At 42.0% G+C, this 16,819-nt stretch overlaps 1 protein-coding gene across 1 annotated transcript in view; it reads right to left on the bottom strand.

Annotated features, from left to right (window-relative positions):
• CRYBG1 (crystallin beta-gamma domain containing 1) overlaps positions 1–15,964 on the bottom strand; it is a 45,822-nt gene extending 29,858 nt beyond the window's left edge. The window contains exons 1-8 of the mRNA XM_037392661.1: positions 15,894–15,964; positions 13,198–14,684; positions 6,110–7,574; positions 5,848–6,024; positions 3,233–3,280; positions 3,001–3,119; positions 1,495–1,657; positions 382–521 (exon numbers count right to left, since the gene is read on the bottom strand). Of these exons, the coding sequence (XP_037248558.1) occupies positions 382–521; positions 1,495–1,657; positions 3,001–3,119; positions 3,233–3,280; positions 5,848–6,024; positions 6,110–7,574; positions 13,198–13,946 (2,861 nt within the window). The 5' untranslated portion in view covers positions 13,947–14,684; positions 15,894–15,964. The remainder of the gene's footprint in view (positions 1–381; positions 522–1,494; positions 1,658–3,000; positions 3,120–3,232; positions 3,281–5,847; positions 6,025–6,109; positions 7,575–13,197; positions 14,685–15,893) is intronic.
• Positions 15,965–16,819: the final 855 nt, after the last annotated feature.

The raw sequence follows: 16,819 nt of genomic DNA, 5'->3' as shown, positions 1-16,819 counted from the left end.
GTACAAAGATGTAAAGTTTAGAGGAAAGCAAGCAGGAAATGTGGTCTTGTAACAGTTCATCCCCAAACTCTCACGATGTTTGCTTGAATGAGAAAGAGCAGGAGAGGCTAACTCATTCCTTTGCTACAAATATACAAGGGTTACTCTGTCTTTACTATGTGCAAGCAGGAGAAAACTGGCTTTAACAAGTCATTTTAAGAGGTCAGCCTCTCCAAGGGTGGAAGCATTACAGTGAGGTACTAATGCTACTGTCAACAAATACTTCCAAAATACAGGACTAGAATTAACATAAGCTTGCTTGCATGTCTGATAGGTGTAACAAATAGTTTAAAACAAATTCCTGTCATAGCAGTACATGTTCATGCAGAACTACGCACTTACATGCCCCAGTGTACTTTGATAGAACAAGTCTTCTGAGTGGCGCCGAACACTCCTGTTTCTTCAGTGTCGTCAAAAAAGGAAGTCACGATTCCTAACCCTTCAGGTTCTGTATACAAATCAATTCGGCAAACCCTGTAATCCTGAAAAATGAAGATTGCCATAATCACTTAATCTGTGCTGTGAGTTCTGTAATTAATGTGGATAACTAAATCAGTTTTGAAACATCTGTTTATTTTAAATTGCTTCTCCCTCTTGTCAATTACTACTGCTATTAGATGCCTATAATAAAAGTATAACTAGGCCAGTTTGCCTGTCTCTGGACCAAGACAGTCAGCCAATCTCTAATCAGCATTTACATTGTTTACTTTCTGCCATCCAGGCAGGAATGCATCTTCCTTCATCAGTTAACATCTCCTCTAGCAAATTAAATCCGAAGAAAATACCAAGCAAGCCATTCTTGAAGAGAACTGCAACTTAAGCAAGAATTGTAGTTACAAGCAATATATATTCCTCCTTTTTCTTTTCCTAGTCAAATTACTTTATAGTTATGTTTGTTTTGGCAACCTGCAAAGGTAACTACTTAATAGTAGGTTAAAAGTGCACGTAGGAAGGCTGTTCCACCACGTGTGAAACTCCATGGTAAGTTTCCACATACAGGGCTATTTTTTTGAGTATTAAAGGAGGTTTGGTGTTTGACACTGAAGTTTTTTAAGTGTAAATTTGGTTTATATTAAAAAAAAGAAAAAGTCACAGACATCTTCTGCAAATCTGAATCTATGGAATTACTGATGGTTTTCTGGGATGTTTTTCCTGAGAGACTGACCAGGCTAAAAAGAATATGCTGTACATAGTGTTTATTATTAGAATAGCCTCCAAAATGCTAAGTTTTCTTCTTGCCCTATCCTTCCAGTGCATGCTACCATAATCCCCACTGTGCAAAAGTCCCCACATTTATTTTGTGTATAAACAAAAAATTCAACACAGAAGACTGTTTCATGCATTTACAACTCATGTTACACTTGTGTTGTAATACACCAATCACACTTTTTATCAGTATAGAACACCACCAAGCATTAAAGATCTATACAAATTTACTTCACTTCTATTACTTGCCTTAACAACATGTCTTATTGAACCAATCACTGCAGGCTTTAGAGATTTGCATTCCATTTGCTCTTCAGAAGTACCTGCACCCCAAATATCTGGGAGTTCCAGCTCTCCTTCTTCCAGGGGAATAGAGGGACCTTCAAAATTTGGTTTCTCATAGAGTATCCAGCTTAAAATAAAAAAAAAAATATCTCATTTTTAATGGTGCTTTATCAAGTGTGAATTGCAAAAATCATGCTCCCATTCAACAAATCCTTTCATAAGAAATATTATTTCCAGACCCTTCCTGCCACCCCAGTACAGCTTATTTGCCCAGTACTGCTGATACAAGCCATTTCTGGTCTCTGTGATACTTTTAAAAACAATGGTAAAAACAAATATGCCTACCACTGACTTTGTAATTTCATCCAAAACTCCTCCACCTTTTTAAATTGATGATTTGGGGCAGCAAGACTACTGTCTGTGAATACCAGACTTTTGCATGAGATACCAATCAGAACCAATTTGTAGGCCAGAAAATGTTGACACTGCAGACTGTTGTGTCATGTATAAACAGACATGCTACTTGGATCCTGTGAACAGCAGTCTAAAGTTTCACAGGGGCTTGTACAGATGTGCCAAAGGATGATAAGACTGCTCAGAAGACAAGCACAACTTTAACAGCAGGTTTGAATATATCACTAGATGAAAACTATATCCATGTGCAAATACAACCCACCCTCTGCTCCAAGCTCTCAGCTGAAAAGGGGAAAAAAAACACCCAGTCCCCTAGTCCACGTTAAAAAAAGAAGACCTGGTTCACACAGATCAAAAGATTTTCATTCCAGTTTTCTGAAGCTAAACAGCAATCAGTGTGCTTCCCAGTACCTCCTACTGCAGCTAGCCCTTTTTTCCTGCAGCTTACTATCAGATCACTACTTTTGAGAACCTGTTTGACTGTATCACAGCCCGGCCACAACTTAACTTGCCACGCTATCCAAACTAATAATGGCTGTTCTCATAATACTATGAAGAAAGTAGGAGATGAACTTGTTTTGACTTACTCTTAGGCAATATAGCTTTTAGAGAAAAATTCCCTCTGGACTTATCAGAGAAAGAGTCAACCATCTCTACACCACCACCTTATACCTTTGGACACAGAATTAATCTTCTGCATCCAAATCCATGTCAGACATGGCTTTAAAATCCTTTAGCCCAATCCAAATACTTTGCAAGAACCCATAAAGGGGAGAGGAGTCAAAGGGCAGTGTAGCTGGACAGAATCTGTCATTTCATCCCATGCCTATGCCTGGTGAAATGTTGCAGCCTTCTAGATCTTAACACTCACTCAATTTGTCAGTAAAGTAAGTTTCCCAGCCCAGAACTTCCTATTGTGGAGGAAAAATGCCACGTTCTTGCTCAATGTCTACTTTACATTGCCAGTTTGCAAGACAGACTTACTGTCAACTGCATGCTGGGTTTCAAAAGATTTTTGGATAGACCAATAACGAAGAGTAAAAATCAATCTCTTACCACCCTCTGATGACTTTAACTAAAATTGTTGGTGACAGAACCCAAGAACTGCAATCCAGAACATCATGGAAAACTTCGATACCATTTTTTTGATAGTCTGATTCACAGTATATCACCAGCTGTGTTAAAAAAACAAAACAAGAAAAAACCACAAACACCAATAACATATAATTCTATCTTGGTATGCTTTAAACATAGAGAGGAACAGTAAAGATAATAAAATTGATCTTACCTTGCCAGGTCTGGGATTGATTTTACTTTGTCCATTTCTTGAAAGTGCCTAATAACGGGGAGAGGAAAGTAACAAAAAAACCCACAAATCAAAAATGTATTCAATGAAGATGCTCAGCTACAAAAACTGAGCTAGTAAAACAAAACAAATATTAGTCTGAACAGTAAAAAGCTGGTAACACTTCAACTACACCTATTTACTGTTTCAATTCCTTCTTCCTCCTGAAGAAGAGTATCTTGCCACAAATGTACAAATTTACACACTTTTTTTTTTTTAATCCTGAATTATCATTTCACTGAAGCCAATTAGCCTCAGATTTGAAATGCTTTAAAATCCTTCTGATCAGCTTCCTACATATTCCAGGAGTTTCAAACCAAGTGACTACTTTAAAACCTGGCATTAATGAAGTACATGCTCTACAATGATAAAGATATTAATGAAGGTTTAAATGTCTAGTAACCACAAAGCATGCAGTAATTTTGAAGGAATATATGAAAAGACTGAGGAGGGATGATGGCATATCCATGTATGAACTAACTAGCATAATCAATTTTGTGCTGAACACCTCGTTACAAGATAGGTTTCTTCAAAAAACACAAGACACTCTGCATTAAGTGATAGACTACAAATGTGGAGAACAAATAAAACACATTGAGGTACACAAAATCTAAAACAATGCTGAAGTCAGTGATAAAATTTATGATATAGAATACATGGAAAAGTTGTGGTTGTATCACTTCATCTTAAAACAAATAAAGCAAGCACTGCAATTATGTGTTTGGTTTCCTAGCAAGGACAGGAGTACTCATTCTGGGACAAGGTCCTGCTCTTCTAGGAACTATTCAAATGAACAACAAAAACCCCCAGACAGGTCCTGCCTCTAAATAGGCTGCAGCCTAAGATAACCAGCAACATGTGCATGGAACTAATTAGAACGTATTAGTCAGCACAGAGGGCAGGTAGTGGTCTCAAAACAGAGTTCCTAACCACCATCAGATTTCTGTAGCATCATCAAGATGTGTTGAAGCATGACTGGTTTTTTAGCCTGTGCTTCAATTCCAGTTAGAACTTGCTCTGTGTTTTAAGGAATTACAAAGTCATTGTTTTGGGCTGCCCTTACTTTTTTCCTTCACGCTACCCATTAGCCATCGCATCATCATTTTCTTAGTCAGTGGAAGATGCACAGTAGGTATACATCATACAAACATTTCCAGTTCCTGTCTAACTTGAGCAAGACAATTCCGAGTCAGCAACAGTGCTACAGAAATCCTGCAACCCTTTGGAACCTAACAGGCTTCTCTCAACAGTGAGCTTATATGTATACATACACCCTTGCCATATCAGGCCTCCATACTCTACTGAAAAATTGAAACCCACTCAGGAGCAACAGTTTAAGTAGCAAAAAAAAAAAAAAAAAAAAAAAATTAGTACTATTCATTTAGCTTTAAACTCAAGATTTCAAAACCCAAGCAGGACCATCCGGAGTAAGAAAGCCTTTCTAACTGGCCGTATAAGTCTACACCACTGCAAACAACCCCCCTAACTTTTATCCCCACACTAAAACATTTCTCATGAAAGACAAATCTACATCCTCAAAATTGCAAGATACCATGGATGATTTCCTTCTGCAATGTGAAGAAGAAAGAAGATTATTTCTACTACTCCTCCACTCCCTTCTAGTAGAACTGTAACAGCAGATAACCATTAGCTTTGGAAGAGTATTTCACAAACTTTTTTATATGCTGCTTCAATTCCACAGTTCACATTAATGTAGTTATTAAACTCTGGAGAACCTATTTCTTCCCACGGTTCTTAGATCTCAGGATTATAATTTTCCTCTCAGGTAACAGCAAAGGCCCACATCAACAGAAACAGCAAATACCATAGGACATCGGTTCATCATTTTGAAAACAGAAATCACAAAGTTCTCCCACATTAGGGTAAAGTTGCCTCAAAGGGAAAACGTAAGTCTGCCTTCACTCATGATGAATAGATGCTCCTAATCAGCCAAAGGAATCGCCACCCTCTACTGTAGCGGCACTTTCAAAAATTACTATTCTGCAGTTCTTAACATATTATTTAAGAATATGTATGTTCTATCAAATGCACAGGAATACTGGGAACAAAAAGAGGGCTAAAAAAGAAAAGCTTGTCCTGTTACTCATTTAACAGTGTAATGGCTGAGTGTCTTGCTGGAAGAGGAGAGAGGTTAGTGTCAATAGAAGAAGCAGGCATGAGCTTTCTGAAGTTCACAGAAAACACTCTACTAATTTACAATAAAAAATAAAATTTACATGTTTACATGAGATCCGTTTCAAAATAATACAAAATCAAGTATGAAGACTTATTCAAACATACACTTCCATATTTGTGAATAATCTCAAAACAAGGGCAGCATGAAGAAACATAATCATGTTAATAGATGCCATCTCATTTTCACGTGTAGCCGACATCAGGTGAAACTGATACCACACCTACATTCACCTCCATGTATTTACAATCTATGCATGTCCCTAAGAAGGGAAACAAAACAACACAATGTATGCACATCATCTATAGAAAATAAAAAAAGCTGGGTAACTTTCCAGGCAGATTTTAATCAACACAGTACTTACATCCACATCTAATAAACCAGCGGGGACATTTGATTCATATCTGCTTGTCCCCAGCCAGCTGGAAAAACTTTTCTCAGGGTTCCCATAACTGGGCATTTGTAAACTTAGTTCTTTTTTTGCACTATCTGCTTGCATATACTTCTCCACAAAACTTGGAAACTTGACATCTGAAAGAGACTGAATTGCAAAATCAAAATTAACAGTCATTCAGCAGATCAACAACATTTTACATGGTTGCATTTCATGAATGATGTTTAATTACCTCAGATTTTTGAGGCATGCTGAACGGCCCAGAAACATCCTGTTGTAAAGGAGGCATCCCCGAGGAATCAGTTGTAAAAGCTGTTGCAGTGTTATTTACTGAAGTGACAGAGGGATTAAAAACCTTTTCTTTAGATGTAGAAGACAGCAAGCTTGAGAAGAGGGAGCTTTTTTCAAGCCGGGATCTCTTAATTTCACCATCTGTACCATCAATGTTCTCCTTTCCATTTATTTCTTGAGTAAAGGCAGGTTCCTCTCTATTACATGACTGCAGGGCTTTGAATATGATACTTTGCTCTGTTGAGGCACGCTTGGGCCTGACTCTGGCTATTGTTTCCAGGCTTTGCATCTTAATTTGCTGGGCTGGTAACAGATCCTGTGTTTTGTCCCTCCTCAGTCCCAAACCAAAAGTAAACACACTAGGATCAAATACTTTCTCTAAGTTGTCTTCATGAATGGGAGGCATTGCAAAGTGGGGTGCTGGGGACTTGGGAAGCTTTGACCTCTTCTTTTTCTGGGGTAAACAAACTGAGCTGTCCAGGTTTTTTATTGTTTCAGCAAACTTCTTCATGTCAGATGGGGAATCAAAAATGCTATCATCCTCAGAAGATCCATTACAGGTTTTGCCGGGGCTCTTCTGTGTATTGATAATGTGCTCTGATGCCAATATGCCATCTTGACTGCTGTCATCATACTGTGGTGCTGCAAAGCTCAAATCTCCCGGCTTTGCCTTTTTATCTCTATTTTCCATCTTGCTAAATTCTGACCTAGAAACCTGATGGGATGGTAAAGGATATTTATCATCATTGCAAGGTGATAAAACATCTGTGTTTGGCAGCATCTTTTCTTCATTTCTGTGGAATTCTGAGCTTGTGTTATTTCTTTTGTAGGAAGTATCTTGAGTATTTTCAGTTCTACTGGGCAAGTGCAAAGGCAGTTTAAAAGGTGGACTTTCTTTTTTAGCTGTGTTTAATTCTGGATCAGGTTGCTTCACAGAGACGCTACCAGCATCATTTTTGCTGCTTTGGTTAAAAAGGGATATTGCAGCTTTTACTTTAAGTTCTGTTGTCTTCCCAATATCCTCATAAGAGGCAGAGCCTTCTTCATTTTTGCCTTTTAATTCTGCAGCGCTTTCTTTCTCTGGTGTGCCATTTTCAAGTAACTTCTGGCGACTGCTTTGCCTATTTAACGTTTTATCAGGCTGATCGCTTTCCTTAGGTTGTTTTCCAAATTTCAGCTTTGCTCTGCCAACAAATGTGCTTGGTACGGTACTGTTTTTTGAAGCAGGGATGTCAGTAGGCCTCTGGCTCTGGTTAGCACATTTATTTTCAAACAAGGAAATTTTGTTGGCAATGTTGCTGTTAGTTTTATTAACTGGTTTTTCAAGAGTTTCCTGCTCACCTTCTAAACTGTCTTGATTCATAGGTGCTTTAAAATTCAGCTCTACATTCTTCAGTTTGGCTGGACTACAGGAAGCAAAGTGATACAGAGTTACATCTTTAATTAATCTTAAAAAAACTTGTAAATAATTTTCAAAACAAGAAAATGTAGCATTACAATGAAATTTTCCAGTCATATTAAATTTAAAATTTTGTATCTCAAAAGGAATTAAATAAAAAAGGAGTAACTATATGAACAACCAAAAAAAATTAGACACTAAATAAGGAGAATATATTTCAAACATGTATGTAGTTCTGTAATGCTCAGTAAAACAAAAAACAGAGGCCTACAACATGTGCAGTTGAGGCAGAGAGCTTAACTAGGCATGACTGACAGACATTAAAATTTAATAGTGAATAGGCAGAATAAATTACACGCATGCAATTCCCTACAGAGTTTAGGAAACAAATCCCAATTCATTAAGGTGATAATGAGTTGGTTAACATTTGAATGTACCTCTCCAACAAGTTTTGAAGACAGCTGCCCAGATCCTTCGAAGCCCTTACACTGCAGAAGCAACCTCAAATCTAGTGAAAGACCTCTTCTGGCCTCATTAGTACTGGTGGAAAAGCAAACTGCCCCCAGTCACTGCACCATCACTTGGCTAAGCAAACACTGCATGTGAGGACTCTCCCATTTCCTTCAGGGAAAGTCAGCTAACAATTAAAATTGTGTAAACTAAACCTGCTAATTTTACAAGAATTGAATTAGGAAACACTTACAGAAACTTCTCCATCAGAGTGGATAGAGAAAGCATGTACAAGTACATAGCACACAGTACTCATGTACTATGGCAGAAGGCTGATGACATGCAGCCGTGGGTTTTAAGCCTCCTTCCTCTGAATACCTCCATCCAGGAAAAAGCATTTGTCCATGTCACTTGCTACTGCAGGAACAGTATGAACAGAGGTGAAGATGCAGGGCATTTGTCTTCAAGATTTATCAGTCAGATAAGGAGCGTCAAGGACACCACCATCACCTCAAAGGCAGACCTGTTCTCCAAAGAGCAATCTGGAGACACTCTGCAGTGGCAGCACAGATGGAAACTGCACTACATGAAGACTGATGATGGCAGGAGATAAAAAACCAGCTTGCAGCAACAATCTCCAAAGCCTCAAATGCTCTATCAATCAATGGATGGTTCTGGTATTTAAGTGCTTTCTTCTTTTTTATCTACACAAACTGTGTTCACCGAGCACTCAGGCAGCTCTTTAGTTCAAGAAAAAAAAGCATGAGATACGAGTTAATATGAACAACCTAAAAACTGAGATCACTCCTTTCTCCTCCTTCTCCTCAGACCCATCCCAAGCATACTAAAGCAAGACTCTCCATTGAACAAGCTTCTTTTCTTGGGAAAAGCATGAAGAACAAACTTACTGAAATAACAGAAGGAACCCAATATTAGCTGCTTAAGAATCTACACAGTAAGCAACTATTAAACATCACCATGTCTTTTTGGAAAAGAATTCCCGACAGCACTCATGGTAACTACCAGCCTGCTCATGTTGGTTCACATAAGGCCCTTATGAAGAACACACGATCAATAAAAAAGGAAATAGTAAACTTAAGAACAACTGCCCATACTTCAGATAGATGCTAATCAAACACACTTGGAAAATTTAAGTCCAGAGAAAGGAAAAAATTATTCCTGAAAGGGGGAAGGTAGGGAGGGAACTACCACAAAACATAAATATATTTAGACACCACTTTTCATCTGCAGTACAACTGTTTTTCCTAACCTTTTGGAAGTTAAATTATTCTATGACTTTTTTGGATGGTTGCAAGGGACGTCTAAAGATCAGCTAGTCCAACTTCCTGCTCAAAACAGGGATAGCTTCAAAGCTAGATCAAGCTGCTGAAAGCTTTGTCTGACCAAGTTCTGTGTATCTCCAAGGGTCAAGATTTCACAGCCTTACTAGGGAAGTGTTACAGCAGGTCAGTCAGCATCACTGTGAATTATTTTTGCCTTATACCCCATTGAAAGTTCACTGTTGCAACCTGCAACCATGGCTATTGTCCCTTCACTGCACACCTCAGGGACAAATCTGGCTCTACCTTTTCTGTAATACCTCTGTAGGTAGTGAGAGGTGACTGAGGTCTACCCATATCCTTCTCAGTTGAAGAAATCAAGCTGCTTCAGCTTCTCCTCGTACATGGTATGCTCTAGTGCCATCACCTTCTTAATGGCTCCCCACTGCATTCATTCCACTTTGTGAACATCTCTCTTGTACCAGAAGAGAGTTGGAATAGGAGGGAGAGGTACAACTTGATACAATGCCACAGATGCAGACTCTTGAGCACCAAACAGTATCTGCTTTGACCTGCTGGCTATGCTCCTGGCAACATGGCCCAGCATAGGTCTAGCCTTCACCTGCTACGAGGATGCACTACTGACACATGCTGAATTTGCTGTTCACCAGGACCCTTCATGTCCCTTTCAGATCAGCAAAGGATATTGATTCCTCTCCTTCCACCTGTATTTTCAAGAGGTATCACTAACAGCCTAGTTATCTCAACAGACTCATTTCCATACCATCATTTTGTCACTTGCACTACTACATGCATTTCAACATAACACATAACATATCTTCCTAATAAAATCTGTCTCTCCCTGTATGCCTTGTCACAAGCAAGTTTAATGGTTAACGCTGATAGTTATCAGCCATGCCCAAAACCTGTTTTAAATGAACACCTAACACCTCACAAGCCTAGTTTCAAGCTTTGCAAATTTATGCAGAAACAACCACTTTAGCATTTTGTATTTCACATTCTGTGGTATTTCTGCACAGCAGCAGTAGCAGGAAGAACAGCTGACACCAAACAGCAATAGAAAGCTCAGCCCTGGAGCTCCATCCACTACAGCTGGCCTCCTCTAACTAGTCTTTTCATTACACCTTTTTCCATGCTAAGAAATACTGATTTTAAATGCAGCCAAAAGATATGTCTTATTGCAAGAACCGAGTTTCAAAGCTTGTTTAAAAGTAGATGTTGTTTGAGCATCCTTTAAGTCTCCCCTCTAGTATGGGGGGAAAGCACTGAAAGATGGATTCACTTAACAGTGCAAATGCTTTCTTACAAACAGCCCAGTGTGACTGATTCCTGCTACCCATTGCTGATCTGCAATGCCAGGAACAAGCAGGCACAAGAGAAATACTGATGTCCTTCTCTTCAGCTACACCTTGCAGCTAACCTGTGGGAGCAAGCAGTTAAACCTCTTCTAACGAGTCATAAATGGAAGGTGAGTCACATAGTTGAAGCATACTGTCCAAAGCATGTCAAGCACGTAACTGATGCCAAAAAACGTTGATGCCAAAACATCAGATTGAGGTGAGCAAAGAAAAATGGCATGTTAACAGAGCAGAATAATTCAACAAGTGGGCATAAATGCAAAGGCAACTACAAAACCATGTCTGAACATCAAATCTGACAACTGAAGCCAAGTTTTGCTCTAAGCACATCAAAGTAACTACTGCCTGAGGTTTCATTTACTGATTAAGATGTACCATCAACCTCAGTTTAGTCTCAAACCTGATAGGTTTTCCCTTTCAAGAGCAAGAAGTATCCTGTGACTTCCAAGTTCCAGTACACAGACATAAAAGAAGAAAAGACAGAAAACACTATCATTACTTGCAGAGAACCAGCAAAACCAACTTCTTTTAAAACTGTTTCTAAAGAAACTTGATTCCCAGAATTGGCACAATGTCATTAGTAAGAGACAGTATGCATTTTTAAGTTGTAACTACTTTGATTATACAAAATCCATCTTATAGGAGGCAAACGAGTCTGTGAGTAAATGACTGTTTTTCAGTCTGAAAGGGATTAATGTGGATTATCTAACAATAATTTTTCAAGTTTTGAAAATGGAAAAGTTATCTGTTCTCTAGTTCAAAGCAGTAACAAGAGAACAAAAAACAATACCATCTTCTAGTAATGGCACCATCTTTCACTTTCCCATTTTACAGCAGCTTAATCCACATCCAGGTTTACCGTTCATGTGTTCTGATGAATGACTACAAATTTTACCAGGTAATCTGACCATATCAGTTTGTCTGGCTCAAGAAACTGTAGTGCTGTGCAGTGACAGCTACCAGATGCATCAGGAACTTTGCATGCAACACAGAAGTCCCCACCCAGGGCTAAAGTTCCTATTGCAGCAGCAACGCCAAGACACAGTGCACCACACACCCCATAAAATGAGGTAAAATAGAACAAGCTGTTTATTCATTAAAATAAAATCTGTCAGAAAAGATACTTGTCTATGAGCACAGCAGAAGATAATTCACCGTACAGCAAGCCAAGGGGATACCCAGAAAAATGAAATTCAGCTACGCAGGCATTTATAACTTGATCATCGCTAATGACAGTAACACAAAGAGAAAAATATGAAAGCTACCTTTCCTTTGAAGTTGTGAACATACAAAACTTCACAATTTAAGATTTGTAATCTATACTGCCAGACAGCAAAGCATCACCACGTACAAAAATACCACAATTTAACTTTCAGTATTATGCGGTTTTAATTCAGTTACAAACGAACAAACTCTATGTAGAGTATTACAAATCACGCAAAGGAAATTGTTCCAAATGCTCCTGTGCTTCTCCAATGTGGGAAGCATAACTGAAAACACAGATGTTTCTTAAGCCGTAATGTTGAACCTTCACATCCCTGTAACACGACTGCACAGCAATTATGAACATGTGGTGTACCTCAGGTGGACCTACAGGATTCAATGTACTCTTCTCACGTATAAATGAACGTACCAGAATGAGGAAAGCAATAGTGCATAGTACATAGCTGTGACAATCAAACAACGGAAGTAACAAATGTCATAAAGTGATTTACTGTAGAAAAGAACATAATAGAATCCAGGAAATCAATTGCTGGACTCATACTAGTCATTACAGTGGAATTTATAAATATATCCACTTTATAATCCTAAGGAAACCACTGATCTCCTCTGTTTGACAGATGACAATTTCTTTGAGTTTAAAACCAAATCCTGCAAACTAATATATGCACAATTCTGCAAATTCCTGATGTTATTCACACACATAAAAATTGATAAGCGATTCATCCTAAACATACTTACAATACCAACTATACATACTGACATTTCTGGAGTCTGATCTATCATATCATTTGATGGATCAAGTTCTACCTTGTGTCCTACATGTCTTCACAAAGTAACCAGCAGAACTTACGTTGTTTCAAAGAACAACTTGATCATTTTCCTTATTCTGAGATTTTCACATACAAAACCTTCAACCACATCCTCAGCTGGTTACAGACAGCAAAACTACACTAAGGTCAGTAACAGCCAAGCTAATCTGAGCAATAACTGGGGCCCTGACAATGATGACAGAGCAGCTTCTATTTATGTTAAATTATTCCATATAATGGAACTGACACAAAGAAATTCTCTATCCACAAAAAAAAAAAAAGGAAAAAATAATTAATTTTCTAACACATGTTAACTACAGTGTTTGTTGTATTAACTGTAATTATGATTTTTTTTTAAAAAGGCAGTTCTTAATTGAAAATAATCTAGATAGAGAAGAGAGAGATAGCTAGTGTTCCTATAGAATCCTAAACAGAGATACAGGCAAAATCGCAGCCACAGGGATAAGGTAAGCTAGTTTGTTACTCACAGGCTAATCTTTGTTGTGACTGTTCTGGAAGCATCCGAACTCTTCAGCTTCAAGCTGTCTAAATCAGAATTTGTCTGTTTCTCAGCTGACGTACACAGGTCTCCATTTTTAATCCCATCAGTACGCAAGAAAGCTCTTCCATCTGAACCATTGCCGTGCTTTACTGCTTTGGTCTCATTTCTGCCTTCAGTAAACACCAAGGCAGCGTCTTCTGTCTTAGCAGCCAAAGATTTGGGAGACTCCAAGCCGTCTTCCCCAAAAGCCACAGGTATAGCTCCCTTTTCCACAGAAGTTCTTTTTGTCACTGGGTTACTCTCTGGTGATGCTAAAGGTTGCCTTTTTGAAGAGTAATCTTTTCCCTGACCCTTCAAACCAGTAGGGGAAATGGGGACAGAATCCGACTGATTCTTTTTGTATGATCTTCTCCTTGCAGGGGTTGCATTTGAGATCTGCTGCTTGCCTTTGTCAGCTTCAGTTTTAGATGCCCCTTTGTGAGCAGATCCAACTCTTAGGTCCTGATTATTACTTGGGGAAGAGGAATTCCTTTCAGGAGTCTGCTGAGGAGTCTTCACTTTTCTTTCTGAGTTTATTATCTTGTCTGAAAACACCTCAGAAGGGACATCATCCTCAAAAACAGATTCTTCTCTTGAAGCAGTCTCAGCCTGGTTTCTTTCTCCATTTGGAATGTCACTAGATGACTGAGATTTTCTCCTTTTCCCAGATCTTTTATTAGCAGATTTTTTATCCATCGTGTCTGAGTCACTACAGTTTTCTTCGGATGTAACAGTCACAGGTTCATTAAGGAGTTCATCTGTTTTTCTTAGATAGATATCAACTGTTAACACTCTAGCAGAATGAGTGCGTTCATTCACTGCAGATTCCAACTCGTATGGCAAATCCTTTGGTTTTGCATGCCCAGGCTCCTCAGACACCCACGTGTTCACAAGCTGCTTGTGGCTTAAGATAGTTTTTTCTAAGTCTTCACTAGGCAACTTTCTCAAGCTTTTTATGAAATCTGGAGTTGTGGAATTATTTATATCTGTGATGGATTCTTTCTCCAGTTCCAGGGTTTCCACATTCAGGCTACTCTCAAAGAAAGAGTTTTTAATGGTTTCACTACTGCTGCTCCAGTCTGCTGACCACTCACTGTCAGAAGAGACTCCTCTGCTATTCCATTCTGAAATGGTATCACGATACAGCGGTCCTACTTCCCCACTGAAATTATATTCCTGTGTCTCACAAACAGCACTGATGTTTCTCACTTGGTTTTGTACTTGAGGAGCTTCGTGTCCTTCCTTTACGTGCCTACAATATATCGGCTGCGCTCTGGGGGGGGAACCTGACCTCTCCCCTTTCCGATGTGAAGCGTGTTCTAGTGAACTTTTGACATTTTTCCTTTTCCCTGTACCAAACAGATTTCCAAGTCTTTCCAAAACTGGTTTCTTTTTATTGTCTTCTCTGGAAGAATCTGGAAATTGTGAAGTGGACTACAAAAAACAAACAAACAAACATACATTTGGTTAATGTCGAAATTGTTTCTATAATACATTTGTTTGTATTAGCACCACCTATAAATTAAAAGGACACAGCGAAGGGAAACAAAACAGTGTATTGAACAACACAAGCTCTCAAAAAAGAACAAGAAAAACAAAATCCTCAAAGAACAGTATAAATCCCAAGATCCTTCTGTATGTTTTTGCCTGTTTGTTTACAAGTATGCTCATGTTGCCTAACAATATACCAACACCGTATGTCCCCAGTCTCAAACTTCTGCAGTTAGTTAACGTCACCCAAAATAATACAAGAAAGCATCCCGGCATCTGCGAGACTGGGAACAAACTGTTGGTCAAAACTTCCCTCACAAAATGCAAGAGTGGGGAGTTTAACTTTCCTCTCCACACTGGCTGAGTTGCACCGGGAGAAAATAGCTTCAAAGGTGTAAGTTGTATTACAAGTCATACATTTCTCATTAATGAGGTTCAATAAATACTTGGGCTTGTTTTGGGCTAGAAAACCCAGAACTATACAGAGCCACTGCATCACTCAATGAGCATTACTGGGTCAAACGCTGCCGTGGATTACTCTTACCGAAGTTTTCCCTTACAACTTCTAATTAACATGGTAAACAGGAAACACGCAACAGCACTGCCGAGTATACATGCATATTTGCATTTTAATATATTAGCACTTTTCACATGCCGGTACGATGAATACTTGTTTTGAGATGTCCATTTCAAAACACCGCGAGTATTTCCTACTTCGGCGGACCTGACCTGCCGAGGGGAGCGGGTTCCCCGCGGCAGCACGGGGGCTGCTTCGGCGCGTTTTAAACATAGTTTATTCGCTGCACACGCCGCGACCGCCCGCCGGCGCCCGAGCGGCTCTCCCCGCGCCCCGCGGCGCTGCAGCACGCGCGCCCCCCGCGGCCGCCCCGGCCCTACCGCCGCCTCCTTCCCCGCGGGGAGCGCTACGGTATCACCCCGCCGCCCGCCGCCGCCCAGCCCCGCGCCGCCACGGCCCCCGCGTTACCGGGAGGGTGAAGCCCGCCGAGGCTGCCGCCGTCCTCCCCCGTCCCGGGACGGGATGAGCAGGAGGAAGGAGCCGCGGCGGACTTTACCCGCCCCCAGCCGCGCCGCATCCTCGCCCGGCTCCGCAGGTGCAGGCGCGGCAGCCTCGCCCCACGCCCCGCCACTCACCGCCCGGCCCGGCGCGGCTCGGCGGCCCCTGCGCGGAGCTGCCCCGCACGCCGCTACCCCGGCGCCAGCTGTCTGGGCGCTCCGCCTCGGCCCGCCCCCGCACCGCGCCTCCTCCCGCCCCCAGCCGCCGCTCTACCTGGCCGGGCCACCTCCCTCGGCCGCGAAGGGAGGGGCGGTGGCCTCGTACCGGCCCTCAGCGAGGGCGAAGGCCGAGGGGCAGCGGAAAGTGCGGTAAAGCGGGCGCCCTCGGCCACGGGCGAGGCCTTCAAAGGGGCGGCGGAGCGCGAGTGGGCGCCGCATCCCGTACGTGCCCCAGCGGCCCGCGCCGCGGCGGGTTCCTTGTTACCGAAGGCAAAGCGCCGCCCCGGGCGAACCCGACGGACTTTGACGTCGAGGGAGAAGTACCGCGGGCTGAACGCAGGCGGCTCACGCCGCCGCGGCGGCTGGCTGCAGCGAGGGCTGCCCGGCGCGAACCCGCGCCCGGACCCGGGGAGGGCCAGCGCTCTCCCTCCGCCCCGGCGAGGGGACGGGGCGGCGCGGGCCAGGGCCTCGTACGCCTCCGCCCGCTACGAGGGGCTGCGGGCGTACCCGCTGCCACGGGTGCGGCCTCGCCGCCGCCCGCGAGGAGGGGTGTGGGGGGGGGGCGGCGGCGGCCCGGTCTACCCCCGATCCCGGCCGCGCGGAGGTGCCGAGCCCTAGCAAGGCGCCGGGAGTAGGCGTCGCTCCCCCCAGCCCCGCGGCAGTACCTGCCCGGGTAGGCATGCTGGGGCCGGCACCGCCTGGCGGCTGGGGCCCTTGTGGCAGACCTCGGTTCAAAGCCCTGCGGGGCGATGAACCCGCATTTTCCACCGCGGAGCGCGGGGGCCGGCGGGCGCGGCTGCCTGCGCCTGCCGCCTCGGCCTGTGCCTGCCGCGCCGCCCGCGGGC

The sequence above is a fragment of the Falco rusticolus genome, chromosome 6 (assembly GCF_015220075.1).
Source record: "Falco rusticolus isolate bFalRus1 chromosome 6, bFalRus1.pri, whole genome shotgun sequence".
NCBI lineage: Eukaryota > Metazoa > Chordata > Aves > Falconiformes > Falconidae > Falco > Falco rusticolus.
This window is presented reverse-complemented; position numbering and strand designations above follow the sequence as displayed.